The sequence below is a fragment of the Oncorhynchus clarkii genome, chromosome 6 (genome assembly GCF_045791955.1).
Source record: "Oncorhynchus clarkii lewisi isolate Uvic-CL-2024 chromosome 6, UVic_Ocla_1.0, whole genome shotgun sequence".
NCBI lineage: Eukaryota > Metazoa > Chordata > Actinopteri > Salmoniformes > Salmonidae > Oncorhynchus > Oncorhynchus clarkii.
This window is the reverse complement of record NC_092152.1, coordinates 49,592,368-49,619,471: the sequence shown is the minus strand read 5'-3', so window position 1 is coordinate 49,619,471 and position 27,104 is coordinate 49,592,368. Positions and strand designations below refer to the sequence as shown.

The window sequence follows — 27,104 nt, the reverse complement described above, 5'->3', positions numbered from 1 at the left end:
TCAGGATATGTGGTTTCCAGTATGCATAAAGTCCAGTGAAGTTCTTTGAGGGCTGTCGTGGTATCGGCTTGAGGGAGAATATACACGGCTGTGACTATACCCGTTTGATTGTGAGGTGTTCTAGGTCAGATGAAGAAAAGGACTTGAGTTCCTGTATGTTATCACAATCACACAATGAGTAGTAAATCATTTAACATACACCCCCGCCCTCCTTCTTCCTGGAGAGATATTTATTTCTGGCTGCGCGATGAACTGAGAACCCAACTGGCTGTACGGACTCAGACCGTAAATCCCAAGAGAGCATTGTTTCCGTGAACCAGAGTATGTTACAATCCCTGGAAGGAAATCCTCAGGTCATCAACTTTATTATCGAGAGACTAAACATTAGTGAGTAATATACTCGGAAGCGGTTGGTGCTGTGCACGCCTCCTGAGTCAGACGGTGATGTTTTGGGTCAGCCTCTGGAATCAGTTCAATTTCCCTGGGGGGTACAAACAAAGGATTTGATTCAGGAAAGTCGAATTCCTGGTCGTAATGCTGGTAATGCTGGTAAGATATCGCCGCACTGATATCTAAAAGTTCTTCCCGGCTGTGTGTAATAACACAAAAATTATTCTGGCCTAATAATGTAAGAAATAACACATAATCAAAACAAAATGCTGCAACGCTGCCTAGGGGCTAGAGGCATGGCTGCCCTCTCTATCGGCACCATTTTTTTAATCGACCCCCTTAGTGCCAACAAGTCAGTTCATCAAATTTCTGTACTGCTAGAGCCGTCTCAGTCAACCGTAAGTGCTGTTATTGTGAAGTGGAAACGTCTAGGAGCAGCAACGGCTCAGCCACAAAGTTGCAGGCCACAGAATCTCACAGAACGGGACTGCCGAGTGATGAAACGCGTAGCGCGTAAAAATTGTCTGTTCTCGGTTGCAACACTCACTACCGAGTTCCAAACTGCCTCTGAAAGCAACGTCAGCACAATAACTGTTCATCGGGAGCTTCACGAAATGGCTGAGCAGCTGCACACAAGCCTAACATCACCATGTGCAATGCCAAGCGTCGGCTGGAGTGGTGTAAAGCTCGACACCATTGGACTATGCAGCAATGGAAACGAGTTCTCTGGAGTGATGAATCATGCTTCACCATCTGGCAGTCCGACGGACTAATATGTGTTTGGCGGATGCCAGGAGAACGCTACCTGCCCCAATGCATAGTGCCAGCTGTAAAGTTTGGTGGAGGAGGAATAATGGTCTGGGGCTGTTTTTCATGGTTCAGGCTAGGTCCCTTAGTTCTAGTGAAGGGAAATCTTAATGCTACATTATACAATGACAATCTAGACAATTCTGTGCTTCCAACTTTGTGGCAACAGTTTGGGGAAGGCCCTTTCCTGTTTCAGCATGAGAATGTTCCCGTGCACAAAGCGAGTTCCATCCAGAAATGGTTTGTCAAGATCGGTGCGGAAGAACTTGACTGGCCTGTACAGAGCCCTGACCCTAACCCCATCAAATACTTTTGGGATGAATTGGAACGCCGACTGCAAGCCAGGCCTAATCGCCCAACCTCACTGATGCTCCTGTGGTTGAATGGAAGCCAGTTCCCCACAGCAATGTTCCAACATCTAGTGGAAAGCTTTCCCAGATCAAAATGAATCAAATCTGTAACATATTACATCATATACTACAACAAAGATCATGTTACATGATCCCATGACATTTGTTCTAATGAAGGGGGAACTAAATCAAATGGGGGAACAAGATTGGGACAACACAGGATATTTTTTTCTGTATTAAAAAACTGGGTCCAGATGATAAATATTAAATTAAAATTGAAAAGATTGCAAATGGGATGGGTTGCCAAAAATAACTAACTGGAAGCCACACCCCCAATAATCCACAAATATGACTGCAATGAAGCTTATATCCTTGTGCTTCTATGCCACTGCCTATTTCATTTGTTCATTTAGCAAACAAGACAGCTCATATTCCAGTGCCTTTATCACAGTCAACCACCTAAATTTGATCTTTATTTAGCTATAAAATTGCAGGAAATTATCTTTAAAACAGCAACATTTTCTCTCAGCCTTATGGCAAAATGTAAAGAATAGCATGAGATTAGCTATAAAACAGCACATTTTTCTCTTTGCCCCATGAACAAAAAAATATATACACAAAATTGGCCCATGCCACTGTTTTAACATATAAACTAACTCATCATATCATATGATTTTGCAATCTGATATGCCTTTTCTTTTCAGATTCATTAAGCTATATGACAACATGGTTGATGAAATAATGGAGGGGGATGATGAGATATTGGAAACAAGGCAAGACCATCACAAAGAATTTATGCAGACATACATTGACACAGTGAAGGACAGAGGTAAGACATCGCTTTTCATATTTGTGGGTTGTTTCACTGTTGGACAAGTTAGCAATCACTTAGCAAGACATTAGATCCATCCACCACAGACAATTTCTAAAACCACTCAAGGCACTCATATGTCTAATACTGTATTATTGTGTAGCCTATAAATGCAGAGTTCGACATGTAAATGTATAATTTCTCTCCAGAAACTGCCCCAACATACACCACCAAAGTGTCATTCTCATGCTGTCTGTAATGGAGATTCAGATGACCAGAAGAAAACGGACAACCATGCTGCTGTGCATGCATTGCATGTCAATCCTCTGAACACTTGTAAACAGTGGCCGAGTTCCAGGCTGACTACATTGCAGATGCATGCCAAAACTCACATCACCTGGATAGATGTTTAACACAGGGGCGTAGGCATGTAACGCTCTTTACTTGTCAGTGTTCCAAATGGGATATTATTTACCTAAACATAGAAACACCATCAGATAGAATTCATAGCAAGCAGTGCATTGGGTTAGTCAGTTTTGAATAAATATAACAGAAGAGATGAACTGGAATTATTAAAAAAAAAAAATAAATTTCACCTTTATTTAACCAGGTAAGCTAGTTGAGAACAAGCTCTCATTTACAACTACGACCTGGCCAAGATAAAGCAAAGCAGTGCGACAGAAACAACAACACAGAGTTACACATGGAATAAACAAGCGTACAGTCAATAACATAATAGAAAAAAAGAAAGTCTGTATACAGTGTGTGCAAATGGCATGAGGAGGTAAGGCAATAAATAGGCCATAGTAGCAAAGTAATTACAATTTAGAAGATTAACACTGGAGTGATAGATGAGCAGATGATGATGAGCAGATGATGGTGTGTAAGTACTGATACTGTTGTGCAAAAGACCAGCAAAGTAAACGAAAACAATATGGGGATGAGGTAGGTAGATTGGGTGGGCTATTTACAGATGGACTATGTACAGCTGCAGCAATCGGTTAGCGGCTCAGATAGCTGATGTTTAAGGTTAGTGAGGGCAATGTAAGTCTCCAGCTTCAGCGGTTTTTGCAATTCGTTCCAGTCACTGGCAGCAGCGAACTGGAAGGAAAGGCGGCCAAAGGAGGTGTTGGCTTTGGGGATGACCAGTGAGATATACCTGCTGGAGCGCGTGCTACGGGTGGGTGTTGTTATCGTGACCAGTGAGTTGAGATGAGGCGGAGCTTTACCTAGCACAGACTTATAGATGACCTGGAGCCAGTGGGTCTGGCGACGAATATGTAGCGAGGACCAGCCGACTAGGTCATACAGGTCGCAGTGGTGGGTGGAATAAGGCGCTTTGGTAACAAAACGGATGGCACTGTGATAGACTACATCCAATTTGCTGAGTAGAGTATTGGAAGCTATTTTGTAGATGACATCGCCGAAGTCGAGGATCGGTAGGAGAGTCAGTTTTACTAGGGTATGTTTGGCGGCATGAGTGAAGGAGGCTTTGTTGCGAAATAGAAAGCCGATTCTGGATTTGATTTTGGATTAGAGATGTTTGATATGAGTCTGGAAGAAGAGTTTACAGTCTAGCCAGACACCTAGGTATTTGTAGTTGTCCACGTATTCTAGGTCAGAACCGTGAATGACATTCACTCTCATGGGATGGGTTGCCAAAAATAACTAACTGGAAGCCACACCCCCAATAAGCCACAAATATGACTGCAATGAAGCTTATATCCTTGTGCTTCTATGCCACTTCCTATTTCATTTGTTCATTTAGCAAACAAGACAGCTCATATTCCAGTGCCTTTATCACAGTCAACCACCTAAATTTGATCTTTAATTAGCTATAAAATTGCAGGAAATTATCTTTAAAACAGCAACATTTTCTCTCAGCCTTATGGCAAAATGTAAAGACTAGCATGAGATTAGCTATAAAACAGCACATTTTTCTCTTTGCCCCATGAAAAAAAACAAAAAAAAACACAAAATTGGCCCATGTCACTGTTTTAACGTATAAACTAACTCCATCATATGATTTTGCAATCTGATGCCAACGCAGTCGATGACATTTCACGCAACCATTGGTTGATGCAATGCAATGTCTGCAATGAAGTTGACCTGGAACAGTTCAGTTCGTTTTTCAAGATTATGGATGGGTTAATGTTGTGCCATGATTACTAGTCTCTGCTGGAGTGCAATATCATTTTAAAATGTTGCAATATAGTATGCTGTGTGATTTTTACTTGACATATCAAATACCTTTTGGGGACCTTGCATTTTGCCAAGGAAAGCATGGTCCCCCACTTTTTAATCCATGATCAATAAGGCTTGTAAATGACATGACCATATCGATATACAGTGCCTTGCGAAAGTATTCGGCCCCCTTGAACTTTGCGACCTTTTGCCAGATTTCAGGCTTCAAACATAAAGATATAAAACTGTATTTTTTTGTGAAGAATCAACAACAAGTGGGACACAATCATGAAGTGGAACGACATTTATTGGATATTTCAAACTTTTTTAACAAATCAAAAACTGAAAAATTGGGCGTGCAAAATTATTCAGCCCCCTTAAGTTAATACTTTGTAGCGCCACCTTTTGCTGCGATTACAGCTGTAAGTCGCTTGGGGTATGTCTCTATCAGTTTTGCACATCGAGAGACTGACATTTTTTCCCATTCCTCCTTGCAAAACAGCTCGAGCTCAGTGAGGTTGGATGGAGAGCATTTGTGAACAGCAGTTTTCAGTTCTTTCCACAGATTCTCGATTGGATTCAGGTCTGGACTTTGACTTGGCCATTCTAACACCTGGATATGTTTATTTTTGAACCATTCCATTGTAGATTTTGCTTTATGTTTTGGATCATTGTCTTGTTGGAAGACAAATCTCCGTCCCAGTCTCAGGTCTTTTGCAGACTCCATCAGGTTTTCTTCCAGAATGGTCCTGTATTTGGCTCCATCCATCTTCCCATCAATTTTAACCATCTTCCCTGTCCCTGCTGAAGAAAAGCAGGCCCAAACCATGATGCTGCCACCACCATGTTTGACAGTGGGGACGATGTGTTCAGCTGTGTTGCTTTTACGCCAAACATAACGTTTTGCATTGTTGCCAAAAAGTTCAATTTTGGTTTCATCTGACCAGAGCACCTTCTTCCACATGTTTGGTGTGTCTCCTAGGTGGCTTGTGGCAAACTTTAAACAACACTTTTTATGGATATCTTTAAGAAATGGCTTTCTTCTTGCCACTCTTCCATAAAGGCCAGATTTGTGCAATATACGACTGATTGTTGTCCTATGGACAGAGTCTCCCACCTCAGCTGTAGATCTCTGCAGTTCATCCAGAGTGATCATGGGCCTCTTGGCTGCATCTCTGATCAGTCTTCTCCTTGTATGAGCTGAAAGTTTAGAGGGACGGCCAGGTCTTGGTAGATTTGCAGTGGTCTGATACTCCTTCCATTTCAATATTGTCGCTTGCACAGTGCTCCTTGGGATGTTTAAAGCTTGGGAAATCTTTTTGTATCCAAATCCGGCTTTAAACTTCTTCACAACAGTATCTCGGACCTGCCTGGTGTGTTCCTTGTTCTTCATGATGCTCTCTGCGCTTTTAACGGACCTCTGAGACTATCACAGTGCAGGTGCATTTATACGGAGACTTGATTACACACAGGTGGATTGTATTTATCATCATTAGTCATTTAGGTCAACATTGGATCATTCAGAGATCCTCACTGAACTTCTGGAGAGAGTTTGCTGCACTGAAAGTAAAGGGGCTGAATAATTTTGCACGCCCAATTTTTCAGTTTTTGATTTGTTAAAAAAGTTTGAAATATACAATAAATGTCGTTCCACTTCATGATTGTGTCCCACTTGTTGTTGATTCTTCACAAAAAAATACAGTTTTATATATTTATGTTTGAAGCCTGAAATGTGGCAAAAGGTCGCAAAGTTCAAGGGGGCCGAATACTTTCGCAAGGCACTGTACATTTGTTAGGTGTAGAATTTGTGCAGATTGGGCTAGCACTAGCTTCAATATTTACAAAAAGGTCTCTCATGTTATGGGAGACCATACGGTAGTTGTAATATGGTATATGTGTTCTGATGTGACCAAACACTTGTTGCATTGCAATAGTTAAAGGCCTGAATGTAGGTTTATATTATATTTTTCTAACTTTTTTCTCAAAGACAACAATTGTCAATCAAGTTTACTGAATGAGTGTCTGGAATGCTGAGTGTTTTGCAAGTGAGCAGTTTGTATGATTTGTTATAGACAATGCTGTATGATTAAACACTTTCGAAGTCTGCACTCTGATACCAAGAGCAAATATGAGGAATCCTTTTCACAAAATCTAATTTTATATAATACCCACATAATGGTCAAAATGTGTGGATTATAAAATCCATACATACTAGTATAAATTATGTAATGCAGACATCCAACAAATGGCTATACATTTCTTTATTATCGTAGATATTATTCAGAATTATGATTTAAGAGAAAACAAAGCTATTACAAATGCACAACCCATGAAGAAATAATTCAACATCATTTTAAAAAAAGACCTCAAAATAGATTGAGCAAAAATATAAAACGCAACATGTAAAGTGTTGGTCCCATGTTTCATGAGTTGAAATTTAAAACAATCCCAGAAACGTTCCATACGCACAAAGCGTATTTCTCTCAAATTTTGTGCACAAATTTACAAAAAAAGTTTACATCCCTGTAAATGAGCATTTCTCCTTTGCTAAAATAATCCATACACCTGACAGGTGTGGCATATCAAGAAGCTGATTAAACAGGATGATCATTACACAGGTGCAACTTGTGGTGGGGACAATAAAAGGCCACTTTAAAATGTGCAGTTTTGTCACACAACACAATGCCACAGATGTCTCAAGTTTGTTGGGAGCATGCTGAATACAGGAATGTCCACCAGGGCTGTTGCCAGATAATTGAATGTTACTTTCTCTACCATAAGCTGCCTCCAACGTCGTTTTAGGGAATTTGGAAGTGCGTCCAACCGGCCTCAAAACTGTAGGGGGTTAGAAATATTACAGTCTGTAATAAAACCATTCTGTGGAGAAAAAGTAATTCTGATTGCCTGTGCCTAGTTCCCCTATCCCCTCCAAGGCCCATCCATGACTGCACCGCTGCCCAGTCATATGAAATCCATAGATTAGGGACGAATGAATTCATTTCAATTGACTAATTTCCTTACATGAACTGTAACTCAGTAAAATCTTTGAAATTGTTGCACGTTGCGCTTATATTTTTGTTCAGTATATTAAACATGTATATATATTTTTAGGCACACATATTCATTGAAATTAAGGTGCAGTACTCAGCAAATGAATGCATAATTTACACTGCAAGAGTTGAGTAAATGACTCGTTCATGTAGAAATAAGTATTTTAACTGCATAATTGAATCGTTTTCTTTAGCAATAACAATGGCTAAATATATTAACCTTGTTCTTAAAATATACAAAGTGCTGCATTACGAAAGTCCAAGACTTGGGTCTTACATAAGTTATTGAACAGATTCATACCGTTTCATCAACATGAGATATGTCATAAGTTAGATTCAAACCTGCTGGCAAAATTAATACAGTACACAACATGGAAAATGTAACACTAAATTCCACTTTTACAGGTTAGTTATGATTGTATGCAAAAATATAGGTTGTTTGGTGTTTTTTACACCAACTATCTTTGAGAGAGCAACATTTAAAAAAATCTTAAGATCTGACAGAGCAACATCTTGGTCTCAATACAGTCTGGGGTCATAATAGATACAGGAAACCGCTAAAATAAAGGAAACACCAACAAAGTGTCTTAATGGGTCATTGGGTCACCACGCCAGAACAGCTTCAGTGCACCTTGGCATACAATAGATTCTACAACTGTCTGGAACTATATGCGACACCAGTCTTCCACGAGAAAATCCATAATTTGGTGCTTTGTTGGTGGTGGAAAACGTGGTCTCACGCTCCGTGCATTTGGGTTGAGATCTGGTAACAGGCGGCCATGGTATATGGTTTAAATCGTTTTCATGCTCAGCAAAAAATTTGTGCCCTGTGGCTGGGGGCATTGTCATCCTAGAAGAGACCACTTCCATCAGGACAGAAAGGATTCACCATAGGTTGAAAGTGATCACTCAATGGCTGTGTATTCATTGGTGTTTACCTTGTCCTCTAAAGTGGTCGAGTGGAACTAAACCATACCAGGAAAATGCACCATAACAGAACGGCCAGAACCCTCATTTACTCAAGTGTATCCTTTATTTTGACAGTTACCTGTACCATACCACAAAAAAAGCACTTTCCAACTAGTTGCAATAGTTATGAGGCCAAACTACTGTACTCTGAAAATACATTTTTAAAGTACCACAATATGCCATTATCACGGTTTTAATTTCAATTCAGGATTGGCAGTTAAAATGTTAAAGTCTCAAGTTAAAAACTGAGGAGTACAACTGTACTGTGGGTCTCAAGTTAATCCATTAATACGTCACGGGTAGCCACAATCCCACCAGACCTTTATGCAACACAAGAACTAACACTCAGATGTAAAAGGTAACAGTTCCTGTAAAAGTGATGATTTAGTTTTTAAAGGTTATGAGAAGCTATACCAAATCAGGGGGCCAAGATTTGTCTTTAATTTACATCTTATGAAGAGGTAAAAATTTGAGGTAGCTGACAATATACTCAGGTTGGGATTTGTAGGGTGGATAGGCATATTTGGAATGTCATGTTTAACTCTTTCAGCAACTATTTCTGTAACATTCAAGTCCAAGTCAAGTCTCACTCGGCTGATTCAACAATGCATGACAAAAGGCAAAAATACAAAATAATATATGGCACAGCATTTATAATAAATTGCATCACCTTTAAGGTACATACACTATATATACACAAAAGCATGTGGACACCCCTTCAAATTAGTGGATTCGACTATTTCAGCCACACCCGTTGCTGATAGGTGTATAAAATCAAGCACACCGCCATGCAATCTCCATAGACAAACATTGGCTGTGGAATGTCCTTACTGAAGAGCTCAGTGACTTTCAACGTGGCACAGTCATAGGAGGCCACCTTTCTAACAAGTCAGTTGGTCAAATTTCTGCCCTGCTAGAGCTGCCCCGGTCAACTATGTGCTGTTATTGTGAAGTGGAAACGTCTTGGAGCAACAACGACTCAACATGACAACGCCCCCGTGCACAAAGTGAGGTCCATACAGAAATGGTTTGTCGAGATCGGTGTGGAAGAACTTGACTGGCCTGCACAGAGCCCTAACCTCAACCCCATCGAACACCTGCACTGTTGGAGCTAGAAACACAAGCATTTCGCTACACCCGCAATAACATCTGCTAAACACGTGTATGTGACAAATAAAATTTGTTTTGACACCTTTGGGATGAATCAGTGCCCTACCTCACTAATGCTCTGTGGGTGAATGGAAGCAAGTCCCCGCAGCAATGTTCCAACATCTAGTAGAAAGCTTTCCCAGAAGAGTGGAGGTTGTTATAGCAGCAAAGGAGGGGGGGAGGGGCAACTCCACATTAATGCCCATGATTTTGGAATGAGATGGTCTAAGAGCAGGTGTCCACATACTTTGTCATGTAGTGTGTTTACCTAACTATACACCAATCCGTTTACAATCTAGATTGCACAGTAACTTTGATGAGATACAGGTCAATATTTTATTAACATAAAGCTGGAGTGGGCATTGATTGGCATTTTAAACCCATTAATAGGAGGGGGGTTCTTTAAGCATATGAGAAACCAGCAGAGCTTACGGTCATCTCTTCAACTCCACAAACACTGTCTAGGCCAATGTTTGACACCAAAACACATTGTCACTCAACCCGGTGCATTAAGAAGTGTTTCTGTCCTTGTCGCAATGTAAAATCACAGTAAACGATAAAACCTCGCTGGACAAAAGACCGATCCCTAATCGTAGAAACAGAACTGTGTTCAACGTGGTTGAAGGATATACCCTGCATGGCTCCATGTCGGCTGCTGCTGGTTGAGGTTGTAGTTTAGGGGCCATTAGGGGGGCTCATGTTGGAGTCTCTTTCAGACAGTCACATGCTGCTGTCCTGCAGGAGAGGCTCTATGTCCTCTTCGCTGGCAGGCAGGGGGTTTAAACTCTGGAGGTTGTTGCTGGTGCTGATTTTGCGCGTGTCCGTGTAGGTCTTCACTGCCATACTGTGGTGGTCAGGGATGAAGATGGCCACAAGGAGAGCCAGCAACACTAAACATGCTCCGAACAGGAAGGGCGGACCGGGAATGGTCGGTTTCTGAAAGAAAATTCACAATAACTGTTACCAAAATGAACCGCTTGCATGTACAATGCATTCGTTAAGTATTCAGACCCCTTGACCTTTTCCACATTGTGTTACGTTACAGTGTTATTCTAAAATTGATTGAAATTGTCCCCCCCCCCTCATCAATCAACACTCAATACCCCATAATAACAAAGCAAAAACAGGATTATATTTTTTGCAAATGTATCAAATAAAAAACTTACACTTTTACATAAGTATTCAGACCCTTCACTCAGTACTTTGTTGAAGCACCTTTGGCAGCGATTACAGCTTCGAGTCTTCTTGGGTATGACGCAACAAGCTTGGCACACCTGTATTTGGGGACTTTCTCCCATTCTTCTCTGCAGATCCTCCTCTCAAGCTCTGTCAGGTTGGATGGGGAGCGTCGCTGCATAGATATTTTCAGGTCACTCCAGAGATGTTCGATTGGGTTCAAGTCCGGGCTCTGGCTGGGCCACTCAAGGACATTCAGAGACTTGTCCTCTAGCCACTCCTGCGTTGTCTTGGCTGTGTGCTTAGGATCGTTGTCCTGTTGGAAGGTGAACCTTCAAGCCAGTCAGACCCTGAGCGCTCTGCAGCAGGTTTTCAAGGATCTCTCTGTACTTTGCCTCAATCCTGACTAGTCTCCCAGCGCCTGCCGCTGAAACACATCTTCACATCTTCATGATGCTGCCACCACCATGCTTCACCGTAGGGATGGTGCCAGGTTTCATCCAGACGTGACGCTTGGCATTCAGGTCAAAGAGTTCAATCTTGGTTTCATCTGACCAGAGAATCTTGTTTCTCATGGTCAGAGTCTTTAGATGCCTTTTGGCAAACTCCAAGCGGGCTTGTCATGCATCTTTTACTGAGGAGTGGCTTCCGTCTGGCCACTCAACCATAAAGGCCTGATTGGTGCAGTGCTGCAGAGATGGGATAACCTTCCAGAAGGACAACCATTTCCCCAGAGAAACTCTGGAGCTCTGTCAGAGTGACTGTTGGGTTCTTGGTCACCTCTCTGCCCAGTTTGGCCGGGCAGCCAGCTCTAGGAATAGTCTTGGTGGTTCCAAACTTCTTCCATTTAAGAATTATGGAGGCCACTGTGTTCTTGGGGACCTTCAATGCTGCATAAATGTGTTGGTACCCTTCCCTAGATCTGTGCTGACACAATCCTCTTGGAGCTCTATGGACAATTCCTTTGACCTCATGGCTTGGTTTTTGCTCTGACATGCACTGTCAACTTTTGGACCATATATAGACATGTGTGTTCCTTTCCAAATCATGTCCAATCAATTGAATTTGCCACAGGTGGACATCTCAAGGATGATCAATAGAAACAAGATGCACCGGAGCTCAACTTCGAGTCTCATAGCAAAAGGTTTGAATACTTATTTATAAGGTATTTCTGCTTTTGCTTTTTCATTATGGGGTAGTGTGTGTAGATTGATCAGGATTTTTGATTTATTTAATCCATTCTAGAATAAGGCTTTTACATAACCAAATATGGAAAAAGGGAAGGGGTCTGAATACTTTTGTAATGCAGCGTATGTATTGATGATAGGTTTTACTTTGATAATGATTATTTTAACCATCATCAAAAAGTAGAAGAAGCTTCTCTTAATGGGATAACTTTGTTTTTCTAATCCAACTCCATAAAATAATACTGTTTCTTAGCCAACAGAAGGGGTTTTTGTGCTCTAAGGGCCTAAAGCAAACTGACTATCACATTCACCATCACAGCTGTACTCATATGATCTCAGAGTTACACAGCCATGAAATTAAAGATGTAAGCGTATTCTGAGCTCTGTACCTCGCTGGGCTCCTGAGATGTGCTTTTGTTTCTTCCTGTCATAGGGTCAAGCTCGTTCAGCTCCACGTTGAACAGGAAGAATATGAAGCCGTACAGAGCTGGACCCAGCCCATTGCATAGGCCTCTGATACCCGTAATCATTCCCTGGACACATCCTGTAAGCGTAACAAAACCAGATTTTACTCTGACGGCACAGATAAACTCACAATTCACCTCCTTTCAGACACCTCAGGTAGAAAGGGTACAAAAAGCATAATGCCTGTTATGGTGAAAGGGAGAACAAGGTAGAGATTACATAGACCAAGGCTTGAATCAGTTGTCACATGTCAGCTGTTGCTCTTTAGTTGGTCAGTGGCAGTGACCTCTGCAGCTCCGTGTAAGGGCAATGTGTGGAGGGGAAAAGGTAGAGCCACAGAGAGGAGACTGGTGTTGTCTTACCTTGCTGATCAGAGGCTGCTATCCGGGACACCAAAGCACTGACTGCAGGGAAGGTGATACTGGACATGGCTGCGACTGTACCCGCAGCCCACATCATCCTGAAAGGCAGGAGGTCCCACAGTGGGGTTAGAGCTATTTCACACGGACAATGGACAAATCCCCTCCACACTCACGCGGTGCCAACACTTGGACAGCTGGACAACACTAAAGACTAAAAGACCAACCCTATGTATTCTAGCACGTATGAGATATCATTTTGGCTGTGAATCAAACACAAACTTACCATGGTTCTGATCCAAAGCCATACCAGGCTAACTGGAACAGCTGAAACCCCAATCCAAGTAACACTGTGTTTTTATTCCCGATAGTTCTCATAAAATAGGTTAAGAGCAATGTCTGTTAAAAGAAAAGGGAAGAGGAAAAATGACAGTAAATCCAAAGTATATGTATTCTTCATTATCTTTTAATAGTTTACTGAGGTAAATATTGACGTGGAACATTGTAAATATTGACACTTTTCACAGTTGATGAATAGAGGAAATACTAATATAGCAACAAAATACCTGAGCGATAATAGAGAGGATCCCGACCATTGCTATAAAAGCAGCAATTGCCGCAGGCGAGAATTCAATAACCTGAAAAGGAACGCAAAGCACAGTGCATCTCATATTACACAGCGTGGATAAAAGTGAAGTATACACGTCACCCTCCACATATCCAATTAATTTAGACAAGGCAGATGCAATGTTGCCAATTGAGTGACTTTGTTGTTAATCCTATGCAAGTTCAGACCCCTCCAGTGACTTTTATTGGTTCTAGTGACAAATTCAGCTACTTTTCAGGGTGCCTTTGGGAAGTTTTGACACGAGGGCTTTCCACACTAAATTCTGCCACAAACGGGAGATGGATTCACAGCAACGACACACACACCGGCTGAGAAGCACACGGGGAGAGGATGTGCGGCGAGAGAGGGTGCGAAAACGGGGACTGCAGCTATGCCGCAGCAAGCCAAATTTGTGCTGTGACATCATCACAGAAATGGCAAAACATCTAGAGACTTCTAGCGACAAATCAAGGAGCCAATAGCGAAACTCACCGCAAAATTGTTGGCAACACTGGTCAGATAACATTACATAATGATTGATAACAATGCTAGAATGACTTAAGACTTCCCATGATGCTTATAATTGACTTATAACCAGTCGCACCTGTCGCAGGTAGAGGAAGAAACTGGAGTACTGGCCTGCCTCTGGCAAGTAGGACAGGAACACTGTGACACATATAAGCAACACTGTCGGGTCCTTTCCCACTCGCCTAAGAGACTGGACAAATGACATGGGAGGAAGAAAAACCAAGTGGTCAACATTCAGTATCACAGTGAAATTCTAAACATATTGAACAGCTGTAAGACTTGAGGCTAATTTGTACCCAACCAACATACGCAAGAACGCAAAACGACGATCCTGCGTAGCCAAAATACGCAGACGTATGCAGCCCTTCAATTTTTTACTCCGCAAAATGGCCATTTTACGGAGCTAATTGCCTTCTTGCATTGTATATGTACATACGGTATAACAGTTCATTCAATTTGGGTAAGGTTATGTCAATGTCACTCACAGCAAAGGGGTCAGCTTGCTCCCAAGAGATAGGCGACCCCCAGGACGTCAGTCTCATTTTGTCTGGGAGAGATTCTGGCACGACCAAAAGGACAAAGGCGATATCCACCACTGCGATGATAGTGGCCACTAGCACCACCAAACTGTCGCCGTAATTTGCAGAAAGGTAGGCACCGATGGCGGGACTCGTGACCAAACTGGCGGCAAACGTTGCTGACACCTGAAGCAGAAGGGGAAGGTGGAACATCCTCAACATTTGTGTGTTAATTTATTTGATCCTCTTTAACATATAAGTCATAAGGGTGGTGGGGGATAAGGCGTTAAGACAGACAAGAGCCATTACCAGTCCATATGCGGTGCTTCTTTCATGTTCTTCAGTGATGTCAGCAACATATGCAAATATTACAGAGAAAGTCACAGCGAAGACGCCAGAGACTGATATCATGGCAAAATACCACCTGTAGAGAAACATTCAAAAGTAAAAATCTCACTCAAAACAGAGGAATTGTCACATATATTCAACACTGATAGAAATGTATAGTTGAAAACAATGTTGAAAACAAAGTTGTGTTTAAATTCTGCAGCAAAGATACATTTGTCTCAGTGTGAGAAGGTAAGCATCAGCAGAAAACACATAGGGAGAATCTCAATTTCATACTCCTCGCTTCCTCTCTTCTTTCCTCCTTCTCAAAACCCATTGGAGGAGAAGATCAGAGGGGAGGGACCTATGGCTTTCTCATCCAATAGGTTTTGAGAAGGAGGCGAAGAGAGAGGACACGAGGAGTATGCAATTGAGATTTTCCCATTGCGCACATACGACCCTTGTTCCCAGCAGGTTCGCAGTCAGAAGCCACGGAGAGCGCTGTAGAGATCACTCACATGAGAAGCATGTGACTGAGCACAAAGGGTGCTATGTCTACCGGTGCCTCTTACCATGGGCTTATCCTCATTAGGGGGATTGGGGCACAGGTGAAGAACACTGTAACCAGCAGGAAGGACTTCCTGCCCCAAACATCTGATAAGGCACCTATCAGAGGGGCACTCAGGAAAGACAGCAACCCCTACACACGACACAGGGGGGTGGGTAAAATGTCATCACAATGCTACGCCAAAAATGCATCAAGCACGAGACCTATATGGGAAGGCGTTTGACACAACTCAATGTAGGTGTGAAAGAGCTACATTACCAGTGTTAAAATTGCTCACCTAAGCACATAAAGAGTGTGACATAGCTAACTGAAGTATAGTAACATGGGGTCTTCCTGTGGGTAGTAAATGCAGCACAAAGACGATCATGACCAAGTCGTAGGCAGACCTGGGTTACCAGGCAAGCTCAATCCTCTGTGATTTTGACTGACAACCATCTCTATGTCATACATGAAAATAAGTTATATTACAATGCTGTAATACTGTGCTCTTTTCACCATTGACTAATGCTGATCTGAACAAACCAGATAGGCAAAAAGACAATGCCTAGTAGAAACTTGACAAACAGGTTTTCCCCCCTGCACCTCTCAAAGTGAGCATAGTGACCAAATATCCGCTCATCGCAACTTTGAAATAAAAGTTCCTAATTAAAAAATATATAGTAAACATTGATTCTTAAAAGCAACCCAAATGGAAATGCCTCTTACCTTAACACCTTGAATCAGACCATTCATGAGAAACGTGTGCTGGGGGAATGTTTCATGAAGAACCTGGAGGACAGAGGAAGGAGACAATATAAATACCGTTGTTAGGTCATTTGCAAAGTCTCTACAGATAATGCTGTCATTTATTCATGACCTTTGGGGCACTGAGGAGGGCGCACGTCTTGCCGCTTCCTGCTCGACTTTGCTTTTATTAATTGGTATTTTTTGCATTAATTATGACTGTGTTTGCTCAGAATGTTTGTGCAATAATTTCCTACGAGCGACAAACTTCTGGATCATGAATCAGAAGCTACAGACTTATTGCTCAGCCTCCCAGATCTGGAATAATAAATGTCTCGCACAGCTGGCTTACCTGTTGCTCCTGGCCGAGACGACAGAAGGCAATGCCGGTGACGAAGAAGAATGAAAGGGGGACTCCAAGCAAAGCTGAAAAGACAGGCTACATGGCCTCCTCTTTCTAGCATCCTGATGGCTAATGTCCAATCGCTGGAAAATTAACTTTGTGAACTCAGAGCAAGGCTTCAAATTGTAGAGGGACATCAGGGAATGCTGAGTCTTGGTTTTTACAGAGACATGGCATATGGACAATTCACTTGACTCTGTTATTCAACCAGACAACTTTTCAATTTTCCGTTTTGATTGAACGCAGGCTTCTGGTAAGAGTAGGGGGAGGCATAGGCTTCCTCGTAAACAGTTCATGGTGTACCGAAGTTAAAAACATTTCAAGCTCCTGTTCACCCTACCTGGAGTTTTTGGTGCTAAAATTCAGACCCCACGACATGCAGAGGGAATTCACATGCGTTATTAGCACAGCTGCGTACATACAAGCAAACATCAAAGCGGCACTCAGCGAACTGTACAAGAAAATTGGTCAGCAAGAATCCTCTCACCCGGAAGAAGTCTTTATGGACGGGGGAGATTTTAACAAAGCAAGTTTATTATTTTATTATTTCAAAGTATCACCAAAATGATTCCGGGACCACAAGAGGAAACAACGTGTTGGACCATGTGTACACAAACATCTGTGATGCATATAAAGCCTTCCCCGCCTCCACAACGGTCAATCAGATCACGTCTCTCTGTTCCTACTCCCTGCCTAGAAGCAGCAACTCAAGAGGGAGCCACCAACACAAAGAATAGTGAAGTGCTGGACAGAGGCAGACTCAATGCTGTAGGAGTGTTTAAGAATATTAATTGGAATATGTTCAAAGATTCATTCACCCAGGACTCATCCATCAATATTGAGGAATATACATTGTCAGTCACAGGCTTCATTATGAAATGTGTTGATGATGTACTTGCAAAAACAATCCGGACATACCCCAACCAAAACCCTGGAAGAACAGAGAAATTCGTACCATGCCGAGAGCCCATACTGCAGCATTCAATGTCAGCAGCGTGAACCCCAACAATTCGGTGGCGTGCGACGCGTACAAGGCAAGCATGAACGAGCTCTACAAATCCTTGAGGGATGCAAAAAGACACTACAAACTCAAATTTTAAATCGATGTTTGACAACTCAGACTCGCAACGCATGTGGCAAGGAATACAGGCTATCACGGACTATAAAGGCAAATCTAGCTGTGTGGTGCCCTCCCTCTCAGACAAGATTAACACAATCTATGCACTCTTCGAGGCAGACAATACTGAGCAATCCTGGAAGGCTCTCGCTGCTCCGGAACCAGATGTTTTTGCTCTCCGAGTCTGACGTGAGGAACTCTCATGAGTGAATACACAAAGCCGCCGGCCCAGATGGCATCCCTGGCCACGTCCTCAGAGTGTGCGCTGACCAGGGGGCGTCTTCTCTGCCATCTTCAACCTGTCCCTGTCCCATGCTGTAGTCCCCCCACTTGCTTCAAGGAGACCACCATCATCCCAGTGCCCAAGAAAAACAAGCTGACATGCACAAATGACTATCACCCAGTCGCACTCACCGGTCATCATGAAGTGCTTCAAGAGGCTGGTCATGGCTCACATCAAGGCCAGCATGCCAGGCACACTGGACTCACTCCAATTTGCCTACCGCTCCAACAGATCCATGGAAGATGTCATTACAACCATTATTCATATGGCCCTAACACATCTGAACAAGAGGAACACCTATGTGAGAATGCTGTTTCATTGACTACAGTTCAGCATTCAACACTATTGTTCCCTCTAAGGTCAGAGCACCGACTCTGGACACTACCCTCTAAAACTGAATGCTGGAATTCCTGATGGGCAGAACACAGGTTGTGAGGAATAGCAACAGACCCTCCTCCATACAGACTCTTAATACGTGGGCCAGCATCCACATCAAAGAGGACTTTACATGGACCAACACCACCAATCGTCGAGGGTGCAACAGCACCTTTACTTCCTAAGGCAGGCTGAAGAAATGTGGCATGCCACCCCGGGTCCTCTCCAAATACTACCGCTGCACCATCGAGAGCATCCTGACCAGTTGCATCGCAGCCTGGTACCGGAATTGCTCCGCTAACGAATACCTGCAGTCAACTTGTGCAATAAATGTTAGAAGATAAAGCAGATTGCGTTCTCCATTTCAACTGTCACATTATGAAGCATACCGTAGTTCCCCAGAACATTTGAGCCAGTCACGTGTTTGTTTGTAAATAGCACAACTGGAGAAAGCGGAAGCAGATGAGTACAGCTGTTTATTGACAGTTTTATATTGAAAGTCAGTTTTTTTTTTGCTTCAATAGACTGTTCAGAGACATGCAACTATAGTTTTCCATTACAGAAAGTACTTTAGTGCAACACAATTGGCAGAAAATAGTCATTTTCATCAGATGACAACAGAAGTGCAACGCTATTTGGCTGGAAGTAGGCTAAATTAGCTTACAATGAAAAAGCAATGTATTTTTTTGCTAAATCAATGCACGGCCATCATATTTCAGTTGATCACAGAAAGAATGTAGCCGGCTTGCATTTTACCGAAGAAAAGTTGGCTGGCCACACCTAGAATAGTACCAGAGAAAAGTAGCTACACATCAGTCAGAGCGCTGTCTGCTGATAGAATGCCTGTTTTTGAATTCTCATCCCAGTGGAGAAGTGCAAAAAAAGCACAAAGTTGTCTGATGCCGAGAAGAAAGATATTTATGCGTTTTAACTTTTTTTCCCAGTGTGAAAAACAAAGAATTCTACATTAAAGCAACCATTAAGTTTAACTTTCTAGTTATCTAAGTAAGTGGCTGAATTAATAAGGTGACGGGGCAATCATATCGTTTTGGCTTTCTGTCGTGTTTGAGAAGTCAAAGCCCTTTGGATGAATTGTCTTTTGATTTCCTTGCATTTTTTCTCCTCTCTGTTCTCGGCCTGTCTGCTCTTTCGCCATCTTCTCCAGGCAGGCCCATTGCCCTAACAACTCCAGACTCCACACAGACACAGCATGTACACATGCTGCTCCATAGCCAGTACTGTTCATTTGCACAATGTCTCTCGTTCACATTCACATGTAAAATGTCCAAACTCACCAATAATGACATTTGGTAGCACCTACCTATTTACAGTGCATTCGGAAAGTATTCAGACCCCTTGACTTTTTCCAGATTTTGTTTCATTACAGACTTATTCTAAAAATATATTTTTTTATTATCAATCTATACAATACCCCATAATGTCAAAGCAAAACAGTTTGTTAGACATTTTTAAAACTGAAATATCACATGTACATATGTATTCAGACCCTTTGTCAGTACTTTGTTGAAACACCTTTGGCAGTGATTACAGCCTAGAGTCTTCTTGGGTATGACCTTAAAAGCTTGGCACACCTGTATTTGGGGAGTTTCTCCCATTGTTTTCTGCAGATCCTCTCAAGCTCTGTCAGGTTGGATGGGGAGCGTCACTACACAGCTATTTTCAGGTCACTCCAGAGATGTTAATTCGGGTTCAAGTCCGGGCTCTGGCTGGGCCACTCAAGGACATTCAGAGACTTGTCCAGAAGCCACTCCTGTGTTGGCTTGGCTTGGCTGTGTGCTTAGGGTCATTGTTCTGTTGGAAGGTGAACCACTTCCCCAGTCTGAGGTCCTGAGCAGGCTTTCATCAAGGATCTCTCTGTACTTTGCTCCATTCATCTTTCCCTCTGTCCTGAGAAGTCATCAGACTAGAGAATCTTGTTTCTCATGGTCTGAAAGTCCTTTAGGTAACTTTTGGCAAACTCCAAGTGGGCTGTCATAGGGAGTGGCTTCAGTCTGGCCACTCTACCATAAAGGCCTGATTGGGGGAGTGCTGCAGAGATGGTTGTCCTTCTGGAAGGTTCTCCCATCTCCACAAAGGAACTCTGGAGCTCTGTCAGTGACCATCGGGTTCTTGGTCACCTCCTTGACCAAGGCCCTTCTTCCCCGATTTCTCAGTTTGGCCGGGAGGCCAGCTCTAAGAGGCTTGGTGGTTTCAAACTTCTTCCATATAAGAATGATGGAGGCCACTGTGTTCTTGGGGACCTTCAATGCTGCAGACATGTTTTGGTACCCTTGCACATATCTGTGCCTTGACACAAACCTGTTTCGGAGCTATAGGGAAAATTCATTTGACCTCATGGCTTGGTTTTGGCTGACATGCACGGTCAACTATTGGACGTTATATAGACAGGTGTGTGCCTTTCCAAATCATGTCCAATCAATTGAATTTACCACAGGTAAACATCGCAAGGATGAATAATAAAACTGTCTCCAGTGTTAAAATAAAATAAAATATCAAACTTAAAACTTGGGTGTCTGGTGTGTTTACTTACAGTCAGCATTGGTGTTGTAAGCAGCCCCCAAGCAAAGAACTCTAGAAAGATGACCACAACTGCATGGGACACCTTGGCACGGTTGGTGGTGTGCTGCAATGGGAAGATAGTGACAGAGGCTGTTTAGGACATTCCACGGTGCAAAATAGCAGTGCCTGATCTGTAATAACAACATTGAGCAAGAACTTGCCACACCCTTCCTTGTTGTTTTAAAAGTGAAAATATGTCAACGTTGGGAGATGCTACAATAGGGGGACTACTGCCACGTTCAGGTCATGTCGGAAACTCGGGACCTCAGAATTAAAGTTATTGTAAGTTAGTTACGTAGACTCTTAAAGCTTCCTATTGCTTGATTCTGATTAATATTAATGGAAGGAGTTACCTTGGAAATGCAAATGGGCAAATGATAAATCAATCTCAAGATTGCAATTCCTTTTCCTTAATGGGTGACAAAATTAAAATTGAAATGCTAAATAAATTGCATTATCATTTTCATGATTGAGTACGCATGTCTGCCAATTTGAAAAAGAAAAATGTCTGACATTTAATTCCCATGGTACTAACCAGTACAACACTGACACGTTTAAAAATCTAACGTAAATGCGTAAATGACAAATCATTTCTCATGTTTGCCATTTAATTGCATTGTTGTGATAACATGAATTGTGACAAATCTAATGAATTCTCAACTGGCAATTGACAATGCTTTTCCATACTCTGTGTGGTTTAAGACTGTCAAAATTCAAATGATCAAATTCAATAAATCAATCGCAATTCTTCATTTTGCAATTTAGTTTAGGTTATCGGTTTTGACTTGTGAGCGGGTTTTTGTAACATGAGGCGGAAGAGGTTGCCTATGCTTGTTGGGAACCTGTCACTTTTAGTCATAGTTGTATCGATGTGGCGTGTTTTTAGGCAACAACAGCCAGTGTCCAGCCAGTTGTCCAGGCAACAACAGCCAGTGTGAAACCCCACAGATGAAGAAAAACAGACAATGTGCGCGAGGAGTTTGCAAGAGGGGACTATAAATCTCAGTGGAGGGGACACAAGGAGCTAGTAGCTAGCTAATATAGCTAATTGGCTATTAGAAGTACAGTGCGGAGAAAGTTTGTGAACCCCATTTTCACATATTTCAAACCTAAAATGTTAGATCATAATCTATGTCCTAATAATAGATAAAGATAACCGGATTAAACAAATTACACAAAAACATGATACTTTTTCAACATTTATTTATCCACAAATGATTCAATATGCAATATCCATGTGTGAAAAAGTATGTGAACCCCTGGTTTTAAGGGGAAAATTAGAATTGGGTGTTTAAATAATTTCATGGGGGCTCGTCACCACATTAGCTCTTTGAGATACATTGGCATCGAACATGTTAAGACTCCTAAGAGGGGGGAAGATACTGATAATCTATTATTGAAGAAGAGAATTGTAATGGATTGGATTCACCATGTGTACCATGTCTCCTAGAGGTCTGAACCAAGAGTTTGATATCTGACCATTTTTTACATGAATATGTCACTTTGATTTGTCTCGTCTTCCAGGTCACCTACTTGGACATTTTGTAATTATCTGGAACTACTACATGTACCCATCTCATTGTTATCAAATTATTAGAGATACACAAATAGTTTTTGCACCCAACATACAATGGTCATGTGAGGTGAAATGTGTATATTTTGGGATGTGAGCACCCAGTTTGTGTGTTTGTCCTGAGGAAGATCCGTTATGGATCGAAACTTTGTCAATAAGCGGTGATTTGGGCGCTTTAACAGTGTGGGGTAATTACTGTTCTTTACTAGAATTCTTTATAAGCCCAGCACCTACAGTACCAGTCAAAGGTTTGGACACACCTACTCATCCAGGGTTTTTCTTTATTTGTACTATTGTCTACATTGGTCTAATAATAGTGAAGGCATCAAAACTATGAAATAACACATATGGAATCATGTAGTAACCAACAAAAACAAAAAAAAGTGTTAAACAAATCTAAATACATTTTATATTTGAGATTCTTCAAAGTAGCCACCCTTTGCCTTGATGACAGCTTTGCACACTCTTGGCATTCTGTATTGTCATGTGTTGCTGCCTTGCTATGTTGTTGTCTTAGGGTCTCTATGTAGTGTTGTCTCTCTTATCGTAATGTGCATTTTGTCATATATTTTTAATCCCAGCCCCCGTCCCCACAGGAGGCCTTTTTCCTTTTGGTAGGGCGTCATTGTAAATAAGAACTTGTTCTTAACTGACTTGCCTAGTTAAATAAAACTTTAAACACAAAATAAAAACATTAAATAAAAATGCTCTCAACCAGCTTCATGAGGTAGTCACCTGGAATGCATTTCAATTAACAGGTGTGCCTTGTTAAGTGAATTTATTTCCTTCTTAATACATTTGAGCCAATCAGTTTTGTGACAAGGCAGGGGTGGTATACAGAAGATAGCCCTATTTAAACCAAGTCCATATTATGACAAGAACAGCTCAAATAAGGAAAGAGAAACGACCATGCATCATATCTTTAAGATATGAAGGTCAGTCAATCAGGAAAAATTCAAGAACTTTGAAAGTTTCTTCAAGTGCAGTGGCAAAAACCATCAAGTGCTAAGATGAAACTGTCTCTCATGAGTACCACCACAGGAAAGGAAGACCCAGAGTTACCTCTGCTGCAGAGGATAAGTTCACTAGAGTTAACTGCACCTCAGAAATTGCAGCCCAAGTAAATGCTTCACAAAGTTCAAGTAACAGACACATCGCAACATCAGCTGTTCAGAGGAGACTGTGTGAATAAGGCCAAATTGCTGCAAAGAAAACACTACGAAAGGACACCAATAATAAGAAGATACTTGCTAGTGCAAACAAACACGACCAATGGACATTAGACTGGTGGAAATCTTTCCTTTGGTCTGATGAGTCCAAATTTAAGATGTTTGGTTCTAACTGCTGTGTCTTCTTAGTAAGACGCAGAGTAGGTGAAAGGATGATCTCCGCATGTGTGGTTCCCACCGTGAAGCATGGAGGTGGTGTTATGGTGTGGGGGTGCTTCGCTTGTGACAATGTCAGAAACGTATTTAGAATTGAAGGCACAATTAACCAGCATGGCTACCACAGCATTCTGCAGCAGTATGCCATCCCATCTGGTTTGAGCTTAGTGAGACTATCTGTTTTTCAACAGGAAAATGACCCAACACACCTCCAGGCTGCGTAGGGGCTATTTGACCAAGAAGGAGAGTGGTTGAGTGCTGCATCAGATGACCTGGCCTCCACAATCACCCGACCTAAACCCAATTGAGATGGTTTGGATGAGTTGAACCGCAGAGTGAAGGAAAAGCAGTCAAGTGCTCAGCATATGTGGAAACTCCTTCAAGACTGTTGGAAAAGCATTCCAGGTGAAGCTGGTTGAGAGAAAGCCAAGAGTGTGCAAAGCTGTCAAGGCAAAGTATCTCAAATATAAAGTATATTTAGATTTGTTAAATACTTTTTTTGGTAACTATATGATTCCATCTGTGTTATTTCATAGTTTTGATGTCTTCACTATGATTCTACAATGTAAAGAAAAATCATTGAATGAGTAGAGGTGAGTCCAGATATTTGACAGTACATATTTTTTATCATGGTGAACAAGAAACCAGTCTGATTCCCACCTCTCTGAGTGGACTAATTCACCATGGAGGCTGTGGGGATGACAGTCCATCACAAGACATATGCTACTGAAATGGTATATGTTAATATTAAGTAAGAACACAGGTGCAAAACTTGTAAAAATAGAGAGACTTTTGAATAATTAAAGTAAACAATAAATAAACCTTTCCATTTCGGAAATTGCGTTCATTTATGAATACGATTCTTTTTAACTTTGCTGTAATAAAGGCTTAAGGAGAAGTTTCTGTATTCGTATGTTTAACACTTGTATCTTTTATCAATGTTTATGATGAGTATTTCTGTTATTTGATGTGGCTCTCTGCACTTTCACCAAATGTTTGAGACAATGCATTTTTTCATTTTTTTCTTTTACCCCCTTTTTCTCCCCAATTTTGTAGTATCCAATTATTAGTAGTTACTATCTTGTCTCATTGCTACAACTCCCGTATGGGCTCGGGAGAGACGAAGGCCTAAAGTCATGCGTCCTCCGAAACACAACCCAACCAAGCCGCACTGCTTCTTAACACAGCGCGCATCCAACCCGGAAGCCAGCCGCACCAATGTGTCGGAGGAAACACCTGGCGACCTTGGTTAGCACGCACTGCGCCCGGCCCGCCACAGGAGTTGCTGGTGCGCGATGAGACAAGGATATCCTTACCGGCCAAACCATCCCTAACCCGGACGACGCTAGGCCAATTGTGCATCGCCCCACAGACCTTCCAGTCGCGGCCGGCTGCGTCAGAGCCTGGGCGCGAACCCAGTCTCTGGTGGCACAGCTAGCACTGCGATGCAGTGCCCTAGACCACGGTTGGTGTGCTTTCGCTGTAAAGCCTATTTGAAATGGGACACTGTGGCTGGATTTACAAGAAGTTTATCTTTAAAATGGTGTAAAATACTTGTATGTTTGAGGAATTTTAATTATGGGATTCTGTTTTGAATTTGGCGCCTTGCAATTCCACTGGCTGTTGTTGAGGTGGGACGCTAGCATCCCACTTGTACCAGAGAGGTTAAAACACATAGGATGTCGATATGGAAAAATACATTTAAAAAATTGTATGAATCTATTTGTGGAAAGAACAGACGACTCTTGGGCAACTAATATTTTTTTTAGTCGGGGACAGACCTAAATAAAAGTTTAAAACGTAGGTGCACAGGTCGAGAGAAATTTGAGTAATCAAGGTGACAGGCACTAACACACTCAACATCACCTTCACACTCTTGCCTGCATCTAGCTGATGTAGGGTGTAATCATTAGGCCAACAGTTACAAACAAGTTCAGGTATGTTTACCCTTGTTTCATTCTGCTTGCTTCCGTTTAAGAAACGTTTTTCAACAGAGTCGGCGGAATTAATAAACCCCTGATCACACGCAAACACAGTTCACTTTCATAGTAGCTACAAACAGGTATGGTCCCTTTGATCGTTGTATAATTCCTTCTCGCATCTACGCGCTCTCCTCCTACTCTCATCTTTTCCCTTCGCTTGTGGACATCAGCTGTGTGTAACCAGGTAAAGAAAAGTTATCAAGTCAAATGTTAATGTTATAACCACTATACACTGACTACATCGTTGTCACCATGTTAGTTAACATCTTAGTGAACATATCTACTAGAACTAACGTGTTAGTAAACCCGCTACAATCATGCAGTACAGTGTAGTCAGCAAGCATTTTAGCAGTTACACTGGCGGGCCCCGGTGGCAATACATTTATAAAACCTTGACTTGGAAGAGTTCTAGTGTTGGATAGCCATAGCCAGCTAGCTAACATAAGATCCCAGTCTGCTTGAGTATGCTAAATTAGCTAACAGCCTTCGCAAGCTAAGTGACAAAAATACAAAATATAGCTCTCTCTCTCGCTTCTTTCATTTTTGAACAAATTTGTTCAAAACTGTTCAACTATTGACTTTCTCTGAGTAAACTACTCAACCAAATTTCATCCATTGCAGTGATAGCTAGCTGTAGCTTAAGCTTTCAGTACTAGATTCATTCTCTGAACCTTTGATTGGGTGGACAACATGTCAGTTCATGCTGCAAGAGCTCTGATAGGTTGGAGGACATCATCTGGGTGATGTCATAATTACTGTGTAAGTCTATGGAAGGTAAGGCTGGGCAACATGGCCTAAAAATCATACAGATTTTTTTTCAAACTTATGGGAGATTCACAATATATATCTTGATGGTTTTTATGTTCTCTAAATAAGTGTTGTTCTACAATTAAAAGGTCAAATACACTGCATTTCAAACAGTCAGCAATAATCCAATGAATTCAGGGCTTGTGAAGTTATAACTAGGCTAAATATAAGCCTTCCACAACCATAAGACCCACTAATAATTTAATTATTTTCTTAAAATAGTTTAACCTGCTTTTTTGGGGCAAAAAAAAAAAAAAAATCACTGATCTGGCTTTCAAGTCTATCCACAAAAATTCAATTATTTTGTTAATGTAACTAGAACCATGCATAATGCACATTCACTAAAAATGACAAACTTCTTGTAACATGCATTAGGCTATTAAAAATGAACACAGGTCTCATCAAAAATCTGTCAAACCCACCTGCTAGTG

At 41.7% G+C, this 27,104-nt stretch overlaps 2 protein-coding genes across 5 annotated transcripts in view; one reads left to right on the top strand and one right to left on the bottom strand.

Annotated features, from left to right (window-relative positions):
* LOC139411264 (leucine rich repeat containing 2) overlaps window positions 1-4,337 on the top strand; it is a 33,286-nt gene extending 28,949 nt beyond the window's left edge. For all 4 annotated transcript variants that reach the window (XM_071157323.1, XM_071157325.1, XM_071157326.1 and 1 more), the window contains 2 exons: window positions 2,252-2,376; window positions 2,568-4,337. In XM_071157323.1, the coding sequence (XP_071013424.1) occupies window positions 2,252-2,376; window positions 2,568-2,617 (175 nt within the window). In that variant the 3' untranslated portion in view covers window positions 2,618-4,337. The remainder of the gene's footprint in view (window positions 1-2,251; window positions 2,377-2,567) is intronic.
* Window positions 4,338-6,788: 2,451 nt separating this feature from the next.
* LOC139411263 (hippocampus abundant transcript 1 protein-like) overlaps window positions 6,789-27,104 on the bottom strand; it is a 29,831-nt gene continuing 9,515 nt past the window's right edge. The window contains exons 2-12 of the mRNA XM_071157322.1: window positions 20,898-20,990; window positions 16,151-16,213; window positions 15,450-15,577; window positions 14,860-14,974; window positions 14,518-14,736; window positions 14,109-14,222; window positions 13,464-13,535; window positions 13,184-13,296; window positions 12,901-12,998; window positions 12,463-12,617; window positions 6,789-10,646 (exon numbers count right to left, since the gene is read on the bottom strand). Coding sequence (XP_071013423.1) covers window positions 10,431-10,646; window positions 12,463-12,617; window positions 12,901-12,998; window positions 13,184-13,296; window positions 13,464-13,535; window positions 14,109-14,222; window positions 14,518-14,736; window positions 14,860-14,974; window positions 15,450-15,577; window positions 16,151-16,213; window positions 20,898-20,990 — 1,386 coding nt within the window. The 3' untranslated portion in view covers window positions 6,789-10,430. The remainder of the gene's footprint in view (window positions 10,647-12,462; window positions 12,618-12,900; window positions 12,999-13,183; window positions 13,297-13,463; window positions 13,536-14,108; window positions 14,223-14,517; window positions 14,737-14,859; window positions 14,975-15,449; window positions 15,578-16,150; window positions 16,214-20,897; window positions 20,991-27,104) is intronic.